Here is a 24,260-nt window from a genome sequence, read left to right on the forward strand (position 1 = left end):
CCACCACCCCCAGTATATGGTGCCCGCGCTCTACTCTTTGAGCCACAGGCACCGCCCAGACTGTCAATTTCTGTCTTTGGACCTTGATGTCCTCTACCTCACTTCTCTTAAGTTCTTCAATTGTACTCTTATCTTTGCTCCCACAGATTGGAATTCCCCTCCTCTGTCTTCCTGGTTTCTCTCTCTGCTTTCCTTTTCAAACTGCATGCTGAGTTTGCCTTTTCAGCTTTATCTTATCTTATTATTAAAAATACTTATTGCTTCACAAGAAACATTTAGAGCTTTTACATGGATTCTTTTGGCATCTTTAAGCTCTCAAAAATTAAGATGTCAAAAATATTTACATTTTGGCTTTTAAAAATATCAAAGATAAGTTAATAACCACACACCGCAAATACCTTTACAAATCTAAATTAGGTTTCTGCGACTCAAATTGCGATGCCTTTCCAATTACTCTAAAAGACCTCTGCCAATAACGTGGTATGAAATCTTATTTACAAAATTATGTTGGCCACCTCTGTAAAATTGTAATGAACATTTTGTTAATAAAAGTACATTTAGTTACAATTTCCCATTTTGCCTATGAATGGCAATTTTATGGGCAACCTTTGGGAGTGTTATGGAGATGTACTTCTCACCTGTCAGCATGAATATAAATCACCTGGTGCTCTTGATAAAATGCAGATTCTGATTCAATAGGTGTGAGTGGGGCCTGGGATTTTGCATTGCAAGAAACTCTGGTTATTACTGCAGCTGCTGGACAGGTAGGAACTATTACAGGGACATTTTATCACCAAAGCTTTCTCTACACTCAGCTAATACTCTCTCAAATCAACTCTCCATCAATTCCTGAATTAATATTAGACCAATAACCTCCATACTGATGTTGCTTCTCAAACTGTACCTCAAAGCTTTGTTTTTCATTTTGTCAACAAATCTTTCTAGTTTCTGGCTGATTACTGTTACTTATGTCAACACAACATGCCACATTCTTCAAATCTTTTATTTTTTAATTTTTTTAATTTTTTGCCATTTTTGGCTGGGGCTGGGTATGAACCTGCTACCTCCGGCATATGGGGCAGGCACCCTACTCCTTTGAGCCACAGGCTCTGCCCATATTCTTCAAATCTTGGTCCTGAATTGTTCCTCTTGAACAACCCATGTGCAGCAGTAGTCATGTTCTAATTTCATTTTTTTACATTTACTTTTGCTCCTTTATAATAAATTGTCTTTTACTGGTACTGTTAAAACTTTTATTCTTTTTTGAATTTAATAAATAAGATGTTCAGAATGGACATAAAACACCTCAAAACAAAGCACAATTGTGACACTAATAAGCAATGTGTCAGTCAAGACAGAACTAATTGGGTACAATTAGTAAAGCTATTTTTTTAGTTACAGGCAAAGTCTTTTTGCGCTGGTTTGGTGCTTTATCCATGAATCCATGAAACTTATTAAATTATAAGTTTATAGGTAGAGGAATTTATTTAACTGGATAAAAGAAAAATGATTTACTATTTCCCAGTACCTGTGGTTTTCCAATCTGCTAGATACTGAGGCACTTTAGTCTATAATCTCTGCAGATTTGATCATCTGATCATTTACTTTGTGGCAGTTACTACTTCTTGGAGGTGGAAGAGGGCTTGATAGATAACATGCCTCTTTCTCACTTTTCTGAACCAAGTGAGAAATGAGGCAGTAGAGTCAGCATAAAGAGTCCAGACATAACTTTTATTTCTGGGAAGGCTGATGAAGCACATGGCTTATATTCATGGGCAAGCAGAACTCCTAATATTGAGCCTCCGATTAAGACTTGCCTATGCAGTCACAAAAAGTATTGAACCACCTCGGCAGCCTGTCCTTATCATGCAGAATGAAAAAATGGTCCGCGGTGGATGAAGAAAAGAAAAGAGCACAGGACCTAACTGCTTATTTCCCATCTCACTAATCATCATAGTCATCTCTTCCCCACCAAGAAGGGCTGGGGGTGTTATGCTAGTGGAGGAACTTCCTCCACATGGAAGAAAGCATCAGGAGTGGAGAAGTGTTTCCCCAACCATAAGCTAAGCACTTTTTTTCCCACAACAAAAAGATCAGAATTGATTGGGTGTCTGCTGTGTGCTGGGAATACACAACTTGACAAGACAGGGGTAATTCTTTTCTTTTTTTTTTTCTGCAGTTTTTGGCTAGGGCCGGGTTTGAACCCTCCACCTTTGGTATATGGGGCCAGTGCCCTACTCCTTTGAGCCACAGGTGCCACCTGACAGGGGTAATTCTTATCATGCCTTGTACTTGTACCACCCACCTCATTCCTTCATCCAAGTCCAGCCCTATCAGAGCCTGTATTTATCTAAAATTTTGAATTTTGTTCATCACTTACTTTTTCCACTAATTTCAAAATTTCAAATATTCTATTAAAATATTGCTTACCTGGGTGGCACCTGTGGCTCAAAGGAGTAGGGCGCCAGCCCCATGTACCCGGAGATGGCGAGTTCAAACCCGGCCCCAGCCAAAAACTGCAAAAAAAAAAAAAATAATAATAATAATTGCTTACCTTATGTTACGTAATTGCACGAAAGAAAGCCCCTCCCAACTTATGGCCTGCCCCTAACGCCTCTTCCAGCCGGGGCAGTAACTCCTTATTGGCTATTCTATCCTCCCATCACCATTCTAAGACTTCCCCTAACTGAACCTATATAGCTCGCTCTTGCATGTGTGTGCTCTCTCTTTCTCCCCTCCTCTCTCTGTCTCTCTCAGTCTCTGTCTCTCCCCCCTTTCCTCTCTCTCTCTTTTCTCCCCCCTCTCTCTCTCTTCTCTCCTCCTTGGTGCTCCTCTGCAGCATCCCTCCCTCGCCTATAAAAACCTTTCGTACAAGCCTTGGTGGTCTGTGAGATCTTTGCCGGTGGAGTGCCCCACCTTTCACCTTAATTACTGAGTTTTTGGTTCCCCCTTAAATTCTGTACTTGAGGTGAATGCCTTATTTGCTTTCGGTGGATGGTAATCCTAGCCCTGGTTTTAAAATAAACTTGTAAATAGGGCGGCGCCTGTGGCTCAAGGAGTAGGGCGCAGGTCCCATATGCCAGAGGTGGCGGGTTCAAACCCAGCCCCAGCCAAAAAAAAAAAAAAATAAAATAAATAAACTTGTAAATAAATAAGTCAATAAATAACTTTATTAATTAAACAAGTATTACATTTTCTAATGTGTATTAAGCTGAAGACAGGATATGTGACAGACAATGATTGGTTGGGTAACTTGAACAGTTATCTTGTGGGAGTTACTTAAGCTGAGACCTGAATGTCATGAAGGAGTCAGCCAAAGGACAGTTTAGAGAAAAGCTTGTGAAAAGACCTCAACGTAGAAATGAACCTGAAAATTTTAAGGAAGACAAAAAAAAAAAAAAGGCTAGTATGGCTTGAGTGTCAAGGACATGATAGGTTAGTAATTGATTTGGATAAAGTGTCAGAAAGGGTTCAAATTTTCAGACTTTCTAAGCTGGACAAGGAGTTCAAATTGTGTTCTGAGTGTGCAGGAAGCAACTGGAGGATTTTAAGCGGGGAAACAATGTGATCCGACTGATCTTTTAAATAATTCTCTCTAGCTGCTGTGTCAAGGATGGATTATAGGGGTGTGGATGGCATGAGAAGAAAGAACCTAGGGGAACTGTGAGTGTTTCTAGTGAATGATGATGGTGACTAGGACTAGTGATTATCCTGGGAAAGAAGAAAAGTGAGCAGCTTCCAAAATACTTTAGAAATGAAGTTGATTGGACTTGATGGGTTAGTATTGGAAGATGAGGAAAAGAGAAAAACCAGGGGCAACTTCAAGTGTCTTAACTTGAGCAGCTTGGTGGATGGTAGTGCCATTTATGGAGATGAAAAAGAGAGGATGAACAGATCAACAGGTGTGTATGCAATGAATTTTTTAAGTTTTTGTATGTTGGTTTGAGATGCCTGTTGGATACATGTTGAGTATACAACTGGTATGAAAAAGCCAGGGAGGAAGGACAGGGCTAAAGATGGAGATTTTGAGAGTCATCAGTGCCTTGATAGAACTTCCAGTACGGTTGGGATAGCATCACCTAGACAGAGAGCACATTTGGAGAAGAGCAGGAGGCTGGGATGCACCATTGGGACAGCTGTTGCAGTAGAAGTGGTGAGGGGGTAGGGGGAAAGAGTATGGAGTGCTTGAAGGTGAAGGAGCTAAGACAATTTTACCCCCAAATATGATTCCTTGGTATAAAGATTATTTTGAATTAAAAGCTATTCATAATCAGGAAACTCTGAAAAAAGACTTTCCTCTCTACCTAAAATCTTAAAGGGCTGTTAGACTCCTTATCACATGCTAACAGACCTGGTCCTAAGGTCATTTGAAGCACAATACCTATCTCTCAGGTTAATTTACTAATCAATGTTTCCCTCCATCTACCCATCCCCCCTTAGCAACCACTTGCTACCCGTATACTTTCCAGTTTCTCTCCCCTACCCTTCTAAAGGCATCTTTAAAAGCCACTATCACTGAACTTTGGGAAATCATTCTTGCGGTTCCCCCCATGCACGTGATATTTGGAAATAAACCTTTCTCTTATTAATCTACTATAACTGTGAGTTGCTCTTTTAAGCGAACCAACCTAGGGGAAAAGAGCAAATTTCCCTGGAACTCCCCTTCAAAGTGTTATGCCCAGGAGTCCCCTCAAAGACCACACCACCAGACAGGTCAAATTAAAGAAGAGTCCTTCTATGTAAGAGCCGGCCGGCAACAGCCTCAGTGTCCCAACATGGGGTTTCTGAGTGCAGCTCTGAGTGCAGCCCCGAGTTGTCTGAGGCTCTGATTTTATAAGGCAAAACTTTTCTAGGGGGCAAGTAAGCATAGTAACAAAAGCGGAAAACAGGAGAAAGCAGGAGAGTGAAGCAGCTTAATCAGTTTACAATGCTACAATCATGAGAGCACTTAGTAATTCTTTTTGCAAAACAAATACAATCTACAATGTCCTAAGGTAGTGTAGGGAGGGGGACTCACAGGTGTGGGGGGGGTCATAAACAGCATGATCAAAAAAATCGATAATCACCAAGGATATAATCATGAGTGCAGTCAGTAAACTACATAACTAACAATTTTAGCCAAGACATTCACAGTTATACAATGGGAGGGCAAATAAGAGGAACCAGTTTTGAAGGTTATGGAATATAACAGAAAAGGAATAAACAGGAAAGTGGAGTCAAACTTGCTCTTTTAACATTTCCATATCACATACAGATGGCATGAAGACCACCTTAACATAATCATGAGGGCTGTTATCACAAAAGTTGTTAGTGACTTTCTACACAATACTAATAATTGTAACAGTTTTAACCAAATACCATGCAAGGAGTGGGGAGGCAAGCAGAACCAGTTTTTTTTTAAAGCAATAAAACACCAGAATGGGTTTGCCTTCCCACTGATTCTCAGGAGAAAGAATTATATCAAAATGGAGTTAGGCTTGCTTTTCTTTCACCTTATCAAAAGGCAAGAGAAGAATGTGTCTTAGGGATGGAATGATAAACGGCATTGAGAGTCACTGAGAAGTAAATAAAAAAATCAAGGCAGAGAAGTAACAAGAGCTATTGGCAACATGGAAGCCACTGGTGACTTGCAAGAGGGCTATTTCCCTCCGAGTGTAGGGCACAAAGCCCAATGTATGTCAGAGTGCAGAAAGGACGACAAGACAGTTCCTTCTTACTGCCATTTTTTGAATGGAAAAACGGAGGCTTACAATGTTTGACTATCTATTTCATCCAAGGTCAAAGCCACTAGGGTCAGATCCTGGACCCAGAGTCCATAAAATGATTTGTTATAGGGAGGTGCACGCTATCAATGCAGGACATTTATCCAACTCTCTTCCAAATCGTAAAAATCAAAGCTTCACTGAAACAAGCCCTTAACTAAAGTCATCATCCTTCCACGATGCTACTTTTTTCCAAGCCTAGCTCCAGCTAGGAAAAGCCCAAGGAGTTTCTCACTTTCCGGGACAGAGGGCAAGACGGTAAGGCCCGCCCCTTTTCTGCAGGCTGAGCGTGGCGCGGTCTACTGCGTCTGCGCAGACGTAGGGCGCGCGCGGGGGGAGGGGAATGGCGCGAGAGCGCGCGGGAGGGCGGGCACGCGGGGGGCGGGAACACGGAAGGGGCAGAGGCTGCGGCGCGGGGGCCAGGGGAAGGCCGGGGGCGGGACCGGCCAAGGGAGTGCGGGGAAAGCGGGTGACAGGTGCTGTGGGCAGTTGGAGCGGGTGGAGGGCGGCGGCTGCCACGCGAGGCCTGAGGGGAGGAGGCCGGCGGCGGCGATGCTGGAGACCCTGCGCGAACGGCTGCTGAGCGTGCAGCAGGATTTCACCTCCGGGTGGGTATTACGGTGGGCGACGGGAAGGGACCCGCTCGGGACGCCTCCACTACCTCCCTGTCCCGCACTGAGCTCCGGGTCCAGTCTTGCCCCGCCCCCCCGGGGAAAGTAACGAACTTCCCGGCGTCCGCGCGTCTGGCGGCGTAAAGTAACTTGGGTCCCAACGGGCCGGCTCTGGCAAACCCCCGCAGGACTGGGAGGAGGTCGGGGACGCTGCGGACTGCGCCGGGCACGCGTGGGACCCCCTCGGCTCCCCTCCTGACAGGAGCAGCCGGGCCCTGGAGGGGAGTCATGTGAGAAGCGGTCACGCCTCCCGCTTCCGCCTGCGCTGGATAGTGGCCCTGTGCCCCCCCCGCCCCCTCCAACGCCTCCGGACACCTGCCGGCCCCTCCCCAGGCCGGAGGATTGCCCCGGCCCGGGGCCGAGCGCCGCGCGCCCCGTCTCAGCTCTCAGGTCCGGCTCGCCGGCCTAACTCTTGGTGAGACTGGCCGCCTCTTCCCTTCTGTGTTCTGTGTCTACCTTGGCCCGGGGTTTCACGCCTAGGTGAGGGAACTCTTGGGCAGGAGAAACAATCGAACTAGACCAATCCGGTGAATACCTGGTGGTTAAGAGCAGAGAGGTTCTCAAACTTTGCTTAAAACCTCCTGGGAACGTTCACAATCCCGATGTCCTGGTCACACTTTGTGCCAATTAAACCAGAATGTCTGGAGACGGCGTTTTAAAGCTCTCAAGGTGATTCCATTGTGCAGTGAAGTCTGGGAACCAAAGGCCTAGACTCTGGCGCCAGACTGCCTAGGTACTCATCCTGGCTCTACCACTTAACCAAACGTATTCTGCCAGTTACTGGAACGGTCTTGCCTCATTTAACTGTTTCTGCGACAGTGAAATGGGTATAAGGATGATACTTACCAGGGTTCTTGCGAGGATTAATGAGTTAGCATGTAAAACAAGAAGTCACTATTAAGTGACTATTAATATAGTCACTTAGCACTTATAACTTAGTACTTAATTCACTTTTATTTTTTTCATTACTTTAGAAAGAGTGTCACCTTTAAAAAGGATCTGTCACTTTTAGCTTACAAATCGTTTTGGATAATGCTGTGAATGTTAGAGGTTCGCAGCTGTGCTGTTTTAAATTTCTAATGAGAAAGATATTAACCAACATTTTACCTTTTGGGGACAAAAATGTTTATACTGTTTGCCGCTTTGGTGTTGAATAGTAACTGTCAAATGCCGTAGTGCTTACCACATGTAAAAACATTTTTGTTAATTTTTAGTTTGGTGTTCTTTAGAATGTTAGTTATCTCTATGGAAGCATCTATTGATGCTCCAGGAGTCATTCATTAGTGGGTGTGCTTGCATGCAAGTATTTTTTCTCCTGGTAAATTTAGAAAAAGTAACTTCAGAGTGTAAATTACTGTATTGAAAAGTTTTGGTGTGATGCTGAAATGAGCATGGTGGCTACAGATAACTCATCTGCATGTACTTCTGTTACCATTGCATCAAGTAGTTCGATGATGGCTTAATTGTCCTGGCATTGGGTAGTTACTATAACTGTCTAGCTCATCTGATTGTCTCAGAGCCAGTCATATTACTTATCTTTGCTTAAGAAGATCTTATGTAGGGGAGTGGTGCCTGTGGCTCACAGGAGTAGGGCGCTGGCCCCATATGCCGGAGGTGGCCAGTTCAAACGCAACCCTGGCCAGAAACTGCAAAAAAAAAAAAAAAAAGATCTTGTGTAGGAATGTGGACTTTGGTCTAGGCTTTTGGACTACCCAACCCCAAACCATCCTGGGAGTTTGGGGTGAACTCACTCAAAAGATCATTTTTTATAGTAGCTTAAAAAAGATTTGAAAGACTGTGTGCTTAGTTTTGCCTAGTCTTTACTGAGGGGTGTCTATGTATTGGGCTAGATGCTGGGGCTGCAAAGTTGACTAAAATAGTCTCTGTACTCCGGCTGCCCTAGACTGGGGGTAAATGTAAAACAAAGCAGAATGAACTGAATGTTAGACACAAATGGTGTGGTATCTGAGCCCAAGGAAGAGAGTCATTAATTTGAATACCTTTACAGAAGGTGTCAAAAGAGTAAGTGGCTTCTGAAAGGGGGTCTTGAAGAATGAGGAGAGATTATGATAGATATGGGTAAGAACATTTCAGAGATAGAAGCAGTCCTGGGAGATGAAGCTGGGAAGGAAGTTTAGTGCCTGATAATAACAGATCTTCAATGTTTTGTTTAATTAATTAATGCATCAAACATTTATTGAATGCTTACTGTATGGCAGGCATTATTTTAGGTGCTGAGGATGTAACAGAGAACAAGCCAGGTGGCAAATAAGATCCCTACTCTCATTCGAGTGACAGGAGGTAGAATATATAGAAGTTCAAAACTTCTGTATCTAAACAGGTTAAGGGAGTAATTGCCTGCCTGGATTTCTGGAAGGACAATGTGGGAGGCAGTGTGATGGGAAGATTTAGGGATGGGAAACATGGAGGTTATTTAGGAGACTGTAATTGGAGATGATAAGGGAGTGCTGATGGCAATTTAAAGGACAGGATGGATGTGACAGACACTGGTCAACTTTGTCAGTGGTAGGTTGTGGAAGGTGAAAAAGGTGAAGAAATTGAGAATGTTAATTTGGGGATATTTTAGGTGAATGTCATATACCAAAATGGAAGGATTTAAGGATAGATTTGAAAGAAAGGAGCAGTTGACAATGAATTTGGTGTGCAGTAACAGCTTGACATCTGAGAAACAGTTGGAAATTTAAAATGCACTGAGGAGAGAGGTGAGAACTGGAAGCAGTGTATTTGGGGTTAAGTAGGATAAAGATAGTCTAGAATGATTATTTTCTCTTTCCTGAGTTTGCAGTTTTTGTATTTCTCAGGCCTTGAACCTTGGGGGTCATTTGCACTTTTAAGTGTGATGGATGCTTTTGCTTTCCCTGATCTTGTTTAAGGTGGGAGAAGGGGCTTGATTAACACTAATGCGAAAATATGATAGATTATGGTTAAAAGGAATTAAGTTTTATGATAAAATATGCTAATTAATATATTTTTGTGGTGTTTTACAGTGGTCATCATGTCTTTTCTAACAGCTAGCTGATGATTGTAGACAGCTGGAGATTTAGGTACAAATAAATGAAATGCCATCTAGGCTCCCCACACCATTGGGTCAGCCAGCACATCATTCATTGTGGTGCCCAAGGCATCATTCTTATTATCCGCTTCTTTTTACACTTTTTTTTTTTTTTTTTTTGGTTTGTTTGAGCCAGAGCCTCAAGCTGTCACCCTGGGTAGAGGGCTGTGGCATCACAGCTCACAGCAACCTCCGACTCTTGGGCTTAAGTGATTCTCTTGCCTCAGCCTCTGAAGTAGCTGGGACTACAGGCACCCGCCACAATGCCAGACTATTTTTTGTTTTCTTTTGGTTGTAATTCTCATTGTTGTTTGGCAGGCCTGGGCTGGATTCGAACCTGCCTCTGGTGTATGTGTCTTGGCCTTAGCCGCTTGAGCTACAGGCGCCGAGCCTTTTACACTTTTTTTTTTTTTTTTTTGTAGAGACAGAGTTTCACCTCATGGCCCTTGGTAGAGTGCCATGGCATCATACAGCTCACAGCAACCTCCAACTCCTGGGCTTAAGCGATTCTCTTGCCTCAGCCTCCCGAGCAGCTGGGACTACAGGCGCCTGCCACAATGCCCGGCTATTTTTTGGTTGCAGTTCATCCGGGGCTGGGTTTGAACCCGCCACCCTCGGTATATGGGGCCGGCGCCCTCTTTTACACTTTTTATCTAAGCAGTTTTGCTGATCTCCTTCATCTCTTAATAAGATGTTTCCACTTTAGTATTTTCTACAAAGCTTGAAGAAATAAATGTCCTAGTGTCAAATTAAGGTTAAATCCTTGGTGCCATCTAAAAATAAAATTATTGAACTGGTATGATGAATTTGAGGTTTAGTTCTTTGAACTTGAAAGTTGTCTGTAGTGGAAGTTGTCAGATGGCTCACTGAAGTCTGTATATTAATGTGCTCATGTAGCAGCACTTATGTCTTCCTGGAGGTATATGGTTTTAGGGGAAAGATTGAGACGGGGCTGGGCAAGTCTTTTATAGGAACTGGTGCATTGAAAAACCTCTATTTTACCCTGGCCAGGTAATGTAGTACATAGTTTCTCAACTTTCTTGATAGTGATAATTTTTATTATACCTTTCATTTGAATTAGATCTGCAGTTTCCAGAATTCCACCGAGGTCATATTTGGAATTTTATTGAATTCTGTGGCAAATCTTTCTGGTTGTGATAATGCTACCATTTTACATTTGAGGAAACTGAAATATTCCTACTAGGTTAGTATTTCCTTCCCAGCATGTTATGATGTGTGAGATAGTGAATAGACTTTATGTGTGGGTTGTTTCTAGCATAGGGTCGGTGTTAGAAACTTGTATTATACCAAAATAAAAATGGTAGGTCACTTTCAGGTAAATTCTGGGTTTTGAGGATATATTTTATTTTATATTATGTTTATTTATTTAGACAAAGAGTCTAACTCTGTTGCTCTGGGTATAGTGCCATGGTATCATCATAGCTCATAGCAAACCCAAACTCTTGGGCTCAAGAGATCCTCTTGCCTTAGCCTCTTGAGTAGCTGGGACTAGGCACCTGCCACAACACCCAGCTAGTTTTGCTATTTTTAGTAGAGATGGGATCTCACTCTTGCTCAAGCTGGTCTTGAAGCAAATACTTCTGAACTCAAGCATCCACCCATCTTGGCCTCTCAATGCTGGGATTACAGACGTGACCCACCATGCCTGGCTGAGGATATATTTTAGAGAGGACCTTTATGGTGTTTTGTTACTTTGACCTTTTATTACTATTTTTTTTATTATTATTTTTTGTCTTAATAGTCATTTTAACTTTCCATCTTTTTCTCCCTTAACCTTTCTTGACTGTTTCCAACTTCCCTCTGGCAGCTTTATGCTTTCTCCAGCAGTCTCTATTGTTAATTTTGGCACATTGGTGATTTATTTGGAGAAGAGGTGCTGAGAAAAGATGAATATCAGACAAACTGCTTTTGTTGCTAAAATTTTTTTTTACAAAGTTTTAAATATACACAAAAATTGAATAAAGCAATGAACTATATATCCATTTCTCAGATTCAACAATTTTTAGATATTTCATATTTGCTTTGTCTCTTTATAGCATAAATCTCAGACTTACCTGTTATACTTCTGATACATAAGCTTATATCACTAAAAGAACCACAGACATTACATAAATGCAATGCCAGTATAAATGCAATGCCAGTTAAAAAATTAACACTAATTTTTTAATATTATCAGTTGTGCAGTCCATTTTCCTTGGTTCTTAGAAATGTCTTTTTACAGTTGGTTTGTTCAAATCTAGATCAAATAAGTTCCGCACATTACATTTGGTTAAAGACCAATTTTTAAAACAGATGGTTGTTAAAGTGTTACATGGGGAAGCTCTTATTGAATCTTTCAACAATTTTTTTTTTTTTTTTTTTTTTTTGTAGAGACAGAGTCTCACTGTACCGCCCTTGGGTAGAGTGCCGTGGCGTCACACCGCTCACAGCAACCTCTAACTCTTGGGCTTACGCGATTCTCTTGCCTCAGCCTCCCGAGCAGCTGGGACTACAGGCGCCCGCCACAACGCCCGGCTATTTTTTTGTTGCAGTTTGGCCGGGGCTGGGTTTGAACCCGCCACCCTCGGCATATGGGGCCGGCGCCCTACTCACTGAGCCACAGGCGCCGCCCCTTTCAACAATTTTTTTTTTTTTTTTGTAGAGACAGAGTCTCACTTTATGGCCCTCGGTAGAGTGCCGTGGCCTCACACAGCTCACAGCAACCTCCAACTCCTGGGCTTAAGTGATTCTCTTGCCTCAGCCTCCCGAGTAGCTGGGACTACAGGCGCCCACCACAACTCCCGGCTATTTTTTTTTTTGGTTGCAGTTTGGCCGGGCCGGTTTGAACCCGTCACCCTCGGTATATGGGGCCGGCGCCTTACCGACTGAGCCACAGGCACCGTCCATCTTTCAACAATTTTATTTTCAGCTCCTTTGTTCCCTTTTCTTCCAAACTAATTTTTTTCTTTTTTGATGGGGGAGAGAACCCCAGACTTGGCATATTATAATTGAGAAATTGGAAGTTTATTTTAGGATTAAATGTTTGAAACATCAATTTAGAGATTTGCTAGATTATATAATTAGAGTAGTCAAAAGAGGATTTTAGGAATCCCTTTTCACTATGTGTAGAATTGTCCTGAATCACTAAAAATAACCCTAGAATCATTTTGAGTATGATTTACTGCTGTGTATAACTATCATAGTATAATTTTGTCTGGGATGTCACAACTAAATGCCTTTCTTAGATTCTGGAGTGGAAATAGTAGAGCATGGACATAAAAAATATTTTCTCCCAGCTCTTGCTTTTTCTTTGTTTAAACCAGATTCACTAGTTTCTAAGATCAGTTTATAAATTTATATTGTTTCTCTGGGAAAGATTAGACTTTCACACAATTTCCTAGATTCATCTAGGGAGATGCATGTGTTAAAAATATGGCCAAATATTTTGAGCCATGTAGAGAAATTAATCTCATCAATATTTTTTTGAAAAAGATCATAGAGTAATATGAAATTCTTTGCATGAAATTGGCATTCTAATTTGTTTTAAAGATTATATATATTTTTTTTTTTTTGGCCAGGGCTGGGTTTGAACCCGCCACCTCCGGCATATGGGACCGGCGCCCTACCTGCCGAGCCACAGGCGCCGCCCTTAAAGATTATATTTGATCAGCAGTCCCCTTTTGTTGCTTAACAGGGATTATTGACAGAAATGGTGGAATCCTGTGTTTGGGCTTGTGTAGTTGCGAAGATTGTGTGTTATGTGATGCAGGGTTGAGGCATTTTGCATGTGAATCAGCTTGTCTGTATGTTAGGACTCTTTCTGGCTGATAGTAGTAAAAGTGTCTTGAGGGGAAGGAGCACCTATTTTCTTTTCTTTTTTATTTTTTTTGGTAGAGACAGAGTCTCACTTTATCGCCCTTGATGGAGTGCTATGGGGTCACAGCTCACAGCAACCTACAGCTCTTGGGTTTAGGCAATTCTCTGGCCTCAGCCTCCCAAGTAGCTAGGACTACAGGTGCCCACCACAATGCCTGACTATTTTTTTGTTGCAGTTTGGCTGGGGCCGGGTTTGAACCCGCCACCCTCAGTATATGGGGCCGGTGCTCCACCGGTGAGCCACAGGTGCCGCCCAGGAGCTCCTATTTTCTATTTTTACAGAGATTTTGTTGGGGCCTATGTTTCAGTTACTATTTAGAAATAAGTATATGGTGGCATAGTTAAATTAAGAAGAATCTATACAGTAATTCTATACAAGATTATCTCATACTTTGGCACTTCCATTATCTGTTACAGAGTCTACAGTCAAAAGAAAGTACAACCAGGCCAGTGAAGCGAAAATAAATTGTACTGTTTATGATATGAGGGTATTTTCTATTTAGACAAGCCTATTTATTTAATTATATATAGATGTGGTTCTAGCTTCCTTATCTGTTTTCCAGCTCAGTAATTTAAAAAAGGCAAACAGAAGGGAGGAGGCTTCTTGCTCCTCCTCTTAAATAGCTCACAAAAGCAGTAAGTGATACCTGATAATCAGATGACCAGTGGTAGAGGCAAAAATTTAGGAAAAATAGACACAAGGCCAAACACAAATGAGACTACCATAGATTGGCTGGTTCAGGTTAGTTAGTGTAGATGCACTTCTAGGTCAGAAGTAACTGAGGAGAGTACTATTTGGCTGCAAAATGCAGTTAGTAGTATCTTTTCTTTTTGTTTGGCGACAGGGTCTCCCTCTGTTCCCCAGGCTGGAATACAGTGACCTCATCATAGCTCACTGCAACCTGAAATTCCTGGGCTAAAATGATCCTTTTGTCTCAGCCTCCCAAACAGGTGGGACTACAGGTGTGCAGAATCACACTCAGCTAATTTTTCCATTCTTTGTAGAGTCTATCGCTCAGGCTGGTTTTGAAATTCTGACCTCAGGCAGTCCTCACTGCCTTGGTCTCCCACAATGCTGGAATTACAGGCATGAGCTATTATACCTGTCCTGTAGTTTTCTTAATAAGGAGCTGGAGTTATCAGAAAGAGTTAAATGGATATACCAAGACCAATTTAATGAAGAAGTTTGTGATATATTTTAAAACGCTTTTTATCAATGAAAATTTCAAATACTATGGGTACTTGAAGAGATTTGAATGCTTGGGATGGTAGCTACTTAATAAAATGTGATACTTACATATCTTTGTTATCTATTTCGTTCACCCATGTGGACCACTACTTTTTGTAAAGATGCCAGATAAATTAGCTTTCTCTGGTCTGTTCACATTTAGGAATCATTGTTTCTACAAAAGATATTTTGGGCAAGTAAAAATATAAAGATATTTGCTACAGATTGTCCACTTACAGTATCTAACATGGTAAACACACAAATATTTGTTGTTTGTTGAGGTGCTTAATTTTTTTTCTTTTCTTTTCTTTTTTTTTTTTTTGAGACAGAATTTTACTTTGTTGTTCTAGGTTAGAGTGCCTAGGTCACAGCAACCTCAAATTCCTGGGCTCAGGTCATTCCCTTGCCTTGGCTTCCCTGAGTAGCTGAGACTACAGGCTTGCACCACTACCCCTGGCTAGTTTTTCCTGTTTTTAGTAGAGATGGGGTCTGACTCTTTTTTTTTTTTTTTTGTAGAGACAGAGTCTCACTGTACCGCCCTCGGGTAGAGTGCCGTGGCGTCACACGGCTCACGGCAACCTCCAACTCTTGGGCTTACGCGATTCTCTTGCCTCAGCCTCCCGAGCAGCTGGGACTACAGGCGCCCGCCACAACGCCCGGCTATGGGGTCTGACTCTTGTTCAAGCTGATCTTGAACTCCTGAGCTCAAGCAGTCCATCCTCCTCAGCCTCCCAGAGTGCTAGGATTACAGGCGTGAGCCACTGTGCCCAGCCTTACTTAATTTTTGTTTGTTTTTTTTGTTAAAAAATTATAGCTTATCTGACTTAAAATTTTAACATGTGAAAATTTGTGGTTGAAAACTATCTTTACATGTAAAAATAATTAACATTTTATACCTGTTGAATTATAGGCTGAAGACTTTAAGTGACAAGTCCAGAGAAACAAAAGTAAAAAGCAAACCCAGGTAAGCTTATGCTAAGATTTTAATTTATCATGACTTAAATATCATACAAATTTTGCTTGTATTCATAGTAGTATAATTACTTTCATGGGTTTTAGGTCTGTTGTGTACATTTAACTACAAAACAATTTATTGATTCTTTCCAAATTTTATATGAGGAAAGTTTTTTGATAAAATTGTGAAATGGTTAAAAAATTGGTGAAGTATAGCAGCGCCTGTGGCTCAAAGGAGTAGGACGCCAGCCCCATATGCCGGAGGTGGTGGGTTCAAACCCAGCCCCAGCCAAAAACAGCAAAAATTGGTGAAGTATAATTGTTTTACCCCATGACAATCAGTGGCTATTGTTTGATCACAATCATTTTTAATTTTTATATTAACAGCAAAAGTAAAAGTTGTACATTATTGGAAAACAAGTCAATAATAAAATAGTATATAGCCCTTTTAGCTGTGTTATCTGTTTTTTTTTTTTTTTTTTTTTGAGACAGAGTCTCACTGCATAGTCCTCGGGTAGAGTGCCATGACGTCACACGACTCACAGCAACCTCTAACTCTTAGGCTTACGTGATTCTCTTGCCTCAGCCTCCCAAGCAGCTGGGACTACAGGCGCCCGCCACAACACCCGGCTATTTTTTTGTTACAGTTTGGCCGGGGCTGGGTTTGAACCCACCACCCTTGGCATATGGGGCCGGTGCCCTACTCACTGAGCCACAGGCACCGCCCTAGCTGTGTTAACTGTTAATGAAAAGGAGAGTATTAAAATTTTTTTTTAAATAAAGTATTTGACCAAAATTTACTTTTAACCCAGAGATAATGAACTTTGATCATATATATTTATTCTTAACATCTAGCATTATACAAAAGTGTTTATTTTATATACTAAAAATAATCTCCATGGAGCAAAATGGTAGTTGATAGTAATTAAAGTACATTATATAAACTTGGAAGTAAAGCAGTGCATTTCTCTAAAAGTTTAGATTTAAGTTGTGATTAGTGATTTAAAAATATCTTACAACATAATTGGCAGTATTGAAATTCTTGTATGTAACTTTTTTTTAAGTTGGCTACATCACACTGTTTTTAAAAAAATAAGTTTTTCTTTTGGCAGGTCTGTTTCATCTTTGCCAAAGTATTCTGCTGGACTAGAATTACTTAGTAGGTAAGTATTTTCATTTAGAGATGAATGTTATGCTTACTTTTATTGACTATTTTTATTGAAGATTTTATTGACAAAAATATTTTATAATTTTATAGGTAAAATCTTAAAATACCCAAATGTTATCTTAATATAGTAAGTGGAAAGTTACTTATTCTTTTCCCTAATGGCTTTCACTTTTCACTCATTAGTACAAAGGCCATTCATATTTTGAGCATATTGATCACTGTTATATTTACTAGTCAATACTTTAAAATTATGTGTATTTATTATATATTCTTTGTTGTAAGAAAATTAATTCTGAATTTGAGAACTCAGTAATTTTTTACTTTCTTAATTTTATATCATGTCTCTTCCAGTCCATTCTTATTGACATACAGGTTAATAGTAAAATATATGGCATGACATAACACCAAAAGCACAAGCAATGAAATATTAAAACGGAGAGTCAAGTGTGATGGCTCATGCCTGTAATTCCAGCCACTCAAGAAACTGAGGGGAGAGGATGGCTTAAGGCCAGAAGTTTGAGACGAATCTGGGCAATGTATTGAGAACCTGACTAAAAAATGTTTTTATTCGGCTGGGGCATAGTGGTATAAGCCTATAGTTCCAGCTATTCAGAGGCTGTTACTGGAGGATCATTTGAGCCCAAGAGTTTGAGACTGCAGTGAGCTATAATTATACCAGTGTACTCCAGCCTGAGTGATGGAGTGAGACTTTGTCTCTAAAAAAAAAAAAAGAAGAAAAAGATAATTTGGATTCAATCAAAATTTAATAAAACTTTTGTGTTTCAAAGAACATCAGCCTAGCACTTTCAGCAGCTGAAGTGCGAGGAGCTTGAGGCCAAGGATTGGAGAGTAGGCTGAGCAACATGATTAAAAATAGAAAAATTAGCCTCTATGAAAAATAGAAAAATTAGCCAGTCATGGTGGCTATAGTGTCCACACATGCCTATAGTGTCCCAGCTTCAGGGAGTCTGGGACAGGAGGATCTCTTGAGCCCAGGAATTTAAGGTTACAGTGAGCTATGTTGGTGCCACAGCATTCTATCCTGGGCAACAGAGCAAGACCCTGTCTTGGAAAAAAAAGAGTACTATCAAGAAAGTAAAATGACATCCTACAGAATGTGACAAAACTTTTGCAAATTATATATATCCAATGAGTAACTTGTATCTAGAATATATAAATAATTTTTATAACTCAATAATAAAAAGACAACCCAGTGAAGAAATGACTAGAGGATTTGAAGTAGATGTTTTTCAAAAGAAGATACACAAATGGTCAATAAGTACATGAAAATATGGTCAACTTTGATAGTCACTTATGGAAATGTAAATCAAGACCGCAATGAAATACTTCCTACTCATCTAGCATGGCTATAATCAAAATGACAGATGATCAGTGTTGGTGAGGATGGGAAGAAATTAGAACCCTTACACATTACTTGTGGGCATATATATTGGTACAGCTACTTTGAACACGTTTTGATAGTTTCTCAAGAAAATTAGATACAGAATTACAGGTTGAGTATCCCTCATCCGAATATCCAAAATCCGAAATGCTCCAAGTCTAAAGCTTTTTTTTTAATTGAATCAGAGTCTCAGTATAGGCTATGCTAGAGTTCCATGGTCCTAGCCTAGCTCACAGCAACCTCAAACTACTGAACTCAAGCAGTCCTCCTGCTTCAGCCTCCCTAGTAGGTGGGAATACAGACACCTGCCATAATACCCTGCTAATTTTTCTATTTTTGGTAGAGACGGGATCTCATTTTGCTCAAGCTGGTGTAGAACTCTTGAGCTCAAGAGATACTCCCACCTTGGCCTCCTAGGGTGCTAGAATTACAGGTGGGAACCATCATGCCCAGCCTTAAATTCAAAACTTTTTGAGTGCTGACAATGATGCTTAGATTTTTGGATTAGGAATATTCAACTGGCATAACGTAAATATTCTCAAATTGGAAAATATCTGAAATCCAAAACATTTCTAGTCTTAAACATTTTGGATAAGGGATATTCAACCTGTACCATATTACCTGGCAATTTCACTCTAAGAGAATTTAAAACATAGATTCACATAAAAACTGTACATGAATGTGCATATCAATATTATTCACAATAGCCAAGATGTAGAAATAGCTCAAATGAGTAGGGCGCTGGCCCCATATACCGGAGGTGGCGGGTTCAAACCCAGCCCCGGCCAAAACTGCAAAAAAAAAAAAAAAGAAATAGCATAAATGTCCATGAGCTGATGAATGGACAAAATATGGCTTATACATATGGAATATCATCCTTTCACAAAAAGAAATGCGATAGTGATACATAATATAGCACAGATGAAAAGTTAAAAACATTATGCTAAGTGAAAGGAACCAGCACAAAAGACCACATATTACATATTACATGTTTTCATTTATATGAAAGGTACAGAACAGGGAAATCCGTAGACACACAAAGCAGATTAATGGTTGCCGTTTTTGGAGGGAAGAGAGAATGGGGTAGTGACTGCTAATGGGTATGGAGTTTCTTTTCTAGATGAGGATAATGTTTTGGTTAGATAGCGGTAATAGTTGAACTACTTTGTGAATGTAGTATACTAAAAACTTCTGGGACTACAGGCGCCTGCCACAATGCCCGGCAATTTTTTTGTTGTACTTTGTCATTGTTGTTTTTTAGCTGGCCTGGGTTGGGTTCGAACCTGCCAACTTCGGTGTATGTGGCTGGTGCCCTAACCACTGTGCTACGGGCACTGAGCCAAAACTTTTGAATTATATACTTTAAAAAGGTTGGATTTTATAGATTAGACTTCAATAAAGCTATTATAAAAATAGCTAAAGTATATGGTTTAAGTATGTTACGTGCACTTTTATTATGTTATAACATGCCATTTGACACACAGGCTGCTTTTCCTTATCTGCACTTACTGTGACATGGTCCTTGATGCTTTTTCCTGTTCCGTTTCTAGCTCTTTACTAGGTTTCTGTTTATGATTGCTCAATCTAGAGATTTTTCTTTGAAATGAAAAGTGCTTATTTTGATGTTAATTTCTTCCTTAGTTTGGTTGAGTAAACAGAAGTGAACGTGAAGACATGAACATGAAAGGCAGTGTAGTAAAAGTTAGCCAGTGGTGTACTGTTTACTATTAATATTGGATTTTCTCTCCTAGGACTTAGTTGAAACAACTTCATTTAAAAACTTATTTTGGAGGTGTAGACTTTTTTGTATGGTAGTTTTTGGGGATGAAGATGCATTTTGGGACTTAATATGAAAAATTTACAACTATAGGAAGGTATCTATAATGGGTCTATGTGGTGCACTAAAAAGCCGTCTTTTCTCATTGAAACTAATATTGAGTGTGGGAAAGACCATTTTAAATGTCAAATATCTAAATCATATATTTTTTTATTTAAAAAAAAACTGTGATAAAATACACGTAACAAAATATATCATCTTAATGATTTTTAAGCATACAAATTAGTAGTATCGAGTAAATTCACCAGGTCCTGCATACAGTCCCTAAAACTCCTTTATTTTGCAAAATGGAAATTCTGTACCCATGAACGAACAGCTCCCTGTTTCTCCCCTTTCCTCCCCACCTCTGACAACTGTCCTTGTACTTTCAGCGGTTCTCAATCTGTGGGTCGCGACCCACAGGAACTGTATTAAAGGGCCACTGTGTTAGGAAGGTTGAGAACCAATGAGGTACTTCATTATTGAAAGGTTCTGGACCCAAGGATAAAATCATTCTGAGACATGAGACGCGAAAATGGAGATACAATTCATGCAATTAAAATGGCACATTTTGGGTGCGTCCGCGAACTAGGTCCCCAGGAGGGCCTGGGCAGAATTCTGCCCCTTTTTGGGAGTGTCTGTGAACCAAATTCAGAAAAACTTGGGCAGTTAACCTTCCAGTGAGGTCTTCTGCAGGCTGGAAGGGTTTGGCTTTGGGCATAGTTTTGCCCAGTGACCTGGCCTGCTGCATTTAAAACACAGTCCTGGGGGAAATTTTGTTTTTTAAAGAGTACCCTTAAAAAATTCTGGGGAATTCTGAGAAACTGCCGGGTTTTGTCTAATGGCAGAAGCCAATAGCTGGAATTTTGAGAGCTACTGCCTTTTAAATGTGTCCTCGTGATTATTAAAACCTTTAAAAGCCATAAAGTTAATAAGATCTTGCTGGAGACATTTGAGGGCCCTGGGAGGATTTTTTTTTTTTATTTTTTTCCAGATGTCAGTTGCAGACTGAGAGATAAAATGCATGTTAACAATGAATCTGCCTTTGTAGCTCTCTGGGAATAGGGTAGTATATCACTGGAGAGCTTTGTTAAGCTGAGCTAAAAACTGGGCAGGATTTTCATCCTGTTTTGGGGTAATTTCTCTTATTTAATCATAATTGAGTCTTATGGGTTGCTTTCTTTCGTCCCTCTAAGAGACACTAGACCATGTGGTTACGGAGGCGGATTCCAGTAGCATCAGTTTGGTAATTCCAATGGGGATCCTCCTGGGGAACAGCCCTAGTGCCTTCTGGCAGATTTTGATCTATTCTGCATAGGTCTTCAGCATAAATTTGGGCTTAAGTCCAATTACAAACTTTTGTGCATCAGAAGACACAATGGAGTTTCCAATTTCTTCATATCCTTGTCAACACTTGTTATTTTTCAATTTTAGTTTAGTTTTTTGTTACAGGCATCCCTATGAGTGTGAAATAGTGTCTTATTGTGGTTTAGATTTGAATTTCTCCAGTGACCGATAGCTTTTGTGTGTGTGTGTGTGTGTGTGTGTGCGCCCGCACTAATTTGGCTATTTGTCTATCTCCTTTGAAATATCTATTCCTTGCCCATTTTGAATTGGGTTATTTTTGTCTGATGTTGAGTTTTAGGAGTTTATGGTTACTAATCACTTAACAGATATGTGATTTTCAAATACTTTCTCCTGTTTTGTGGATTGCCTTTTTACTCCATTGATTGTGTCCTCTGATGCACAAAAGTTTGTAATTTTGATAAAGTTCAGTTTATCTATTTTTTCTTTTGTTGCCTGTGGCTTTAGTGTCAATATCTAAGGTATTATTGCCAAGTCTAATTTCATGATGATTTTCTGCTGTGTTTTAAGAGTTTTATAGCTTGAGTTCTTATATTTGGATCGTTGATCCATTCTAAGTAAATTTTTATATGTGGTGTTAGGTAAGGGGCCATCTTTATTCTTTCGCATGTGAATATTGAGTTTTCCAGCACCATTTTTTGAGAAGACTATCTTTTCCCCCATTGAATGGTCTTGATAACCTTGTCAAAAATGTTTTGGTCTTACGTGCAAGGACTTATTTCTGGGCTCTTTATTTTATTCCATTGGTCTATATGTTTGGCCTTTATGTCAGTACCATACTGTTTGGATTACTGTAGTTTTATGGTATGTTTTAAAATCAGGAGGTATGAGTCCTTCAATGTTGTTCTTTTTGAGATTGATTTGGCTATTCAAATCAATATTTAGATTTGATTCAAATGCATATTGAGATCCCATGTGCATTTTAGGGTGGAGTTTTTTCTGTTTCTGCAAGAAATGTCATTGAGATTTTTAAGTATTGCATTGAATCTATGGATTGCTTTAGATATTACTGACATCTTCACATTATTAAGTCTTTTAATTCATGAGCAGGGCATGTTTTTATATGTGTTGTCTTTAATTTCAACAGTGTTGTGTAGTTTTCATCGTACACATCTTCCATCTTCTTGGTTAATTCCTAAGTATTTTTATGCTGTTATAGATGGAATAATTTTCTAAAATTATTTTTGGATTATTCATTGTTAGTATAAAGAAAAAAGACTCATGTTGATTTTTGTATCCTACTATTCTGAGTTCATTTATTAGTTCTGATAGTTTTTTATGTAGAATCTTTAGGGTTTTCTGTGTACAAAGTCATATCATCTGTGAATAGAGATAATTTTGCTTCATCCCTTCCAATTTGGATACCTTTTATTTCTTTTTCTTGCCTAATTGGCTCTGACTACAACTTAAGGTACTGTGTTGTATTGAAGTGGAAACTTTCAGTCTTTCACCATTGAGGATGTTAGCTAATATTATAGGTTTTTATTTTGTTGAGATAGTTTCTTTCTGTTCCTAGTTTGAGTTCGAATTTTGTCAAATAATTTTCTGCATGAATTGAGATGATCATGTGGTTTTTGTCTTCCATTTTGTTAATCTGGTGTATTACATTAATAGATTACCATTTGCTGATCTATTCTTGTATTCTAGGAGTAAATCCCGTTTAGTCATAGTATATAATCTTTTTAACATCTGCTGAGTTAAGTTTGCTAGCATTTTGTTGAGGAATTTTTGCATCAGTGTATATAAAGGATATTGGTTTATAGTTTCCTTTTCTTGTATATCTTTGTCTGGATTTGGTATCAAGGCAATAATGGTCTCATAGACTGAGTTAGGATGTGTTTCTTACTTAAACATTTGTGGAATTCACTAGGGAGGCCGTCAGGTCCAAAGTTTTTCTTTACCTTGAGGCTTTTGATTAATGATTCAGTTTCTTATTTCTTTAGGATTTAGTCTTGGTAGCTTTTGTGTTTATACAAATTGGTCCACTTCTTCTAGTTAGTAGAGTATAATTGTTAATAGAATTATCTTTGAATCTTCTCTTTTTTTTATTCTAGCTATTGGTTTGTTAACTTTGTTAGTCTTTTCAAAGAACCGACTTTTGGTTTCATTGATTTTTCTCTGTTGCTTTTCAAAAATTCTCTATTTCATTTCTCTACTCTGATCTTTATTCTTTCATTTTTTTCTGTAAGCTTTTGGTTTAGTTTGTTCTTTTTCTAGTTCTTTATGTTGCAAAGATAAGCTGTTGATTGAGATTTTTTTTTTCAATGAAAGCATTTGTAGCTATAAATTTCCCTTTTAGGATTGTTTTCCTTGCATCCCCTAAGTTTTGTATGTTGTATTTAATTTTCTTTTATCTCTAACTATTTCCTGATTTCCATTGTGCTTTCTTTTGTGACCCATTGGTTGTTTAAGAATATGTTGCTTAGTTCCTACAAATTTGTGAATTTTCCAGTTTTCCTGTTACTGATTTCTAACTTCATCTCCTTGTGTCTGGAGAAGGTATTTTCTATAGTATCTGTCTTTTAAAATGTATTGAGACTTAGTCTGTGTCCTAACAGATGGTCTATCTTGGAGAATATCCATCTGTATTCAGCTATTGCTGGGTAGAATATTGTCTTTGTCTTTTAGATCTAGTTGATTTATTGTGTTCAAATTCTCTCTTTCCTTATCTTCTGTCTGGTTATTTTATCCATTATTGGGAGTAGGGTATTGAAGTCTCCAGATGTTTTTGGAGAACTGTCTATTTCTGTCTTCAAATTTTGCTTCACATGTATTAAGGGACTATTATGTAAATATAATTGTTATATTTTCTTGCTGTATGGAACCTTTTGTTAATATATAATGTTATTCTTTGTCTCTTGTTACTTTTTTTAATTTAAGGTCTATTTTATCTGATATTAATATTACTGTTCCTGCACTCTTTTGGTTACTATTTGCAGGGAATA

General features: G+C 39.5%; 1 protein-coding gene across 3 annotated transcripts in view; it reads left to right on the forward strand.

Moving 5' to 3' along the window:
• The first annotated feature begins 6,156 nt into the window (after positions 1–6,156).
• The window catches only part of DTNBP1 (dystrobrevin binding protein 1), a 173,588-nt gene continuing 155,484 nt past the window's right edge, over positions 6,157–24,260 (forward strand). Inside the window, exons 1-3 of one of the 3 annotated variants that reach the window (XM_053603831.1) lie at positions 6,157–6,370; positions 15,521–15,574; positions 16,677–16,727. In XM_053603831.1, the coding sequence (XP_053459806.1) occupies positions 6,315–6,370; positions 15,521–15,574; positions 16,677–16,727 (161 nt within the window). In that variant the 5' untranslated portion in view covers positions 6,157–6,314. Of the gene's footprint in view, positions 6,371–6,592; positions 6,849–15,520; positions 15,575–16,676; positions 16,728–24,260 lie in introns of those variants that run through there. The other 2 variants (XM_053603833.1, XM_053603832.1) reach the window with 2 other exon arrangements.

This window comes from Nycticebus coucang, chromosome 9, assembly GCF_027406575.1.
Source record: "Nycticebus coucang isolate mNycCou1 chromosome 9, mNycCou1.pri, whole genome shotgun sequence".
Classification (NCBI taxonomy): domain Eukaryota; kingdom Metazoa; phylum Chordata; class Mammalia; order Primates; family Lorisidae; genus Nycticebus; species Nycticebus coucang.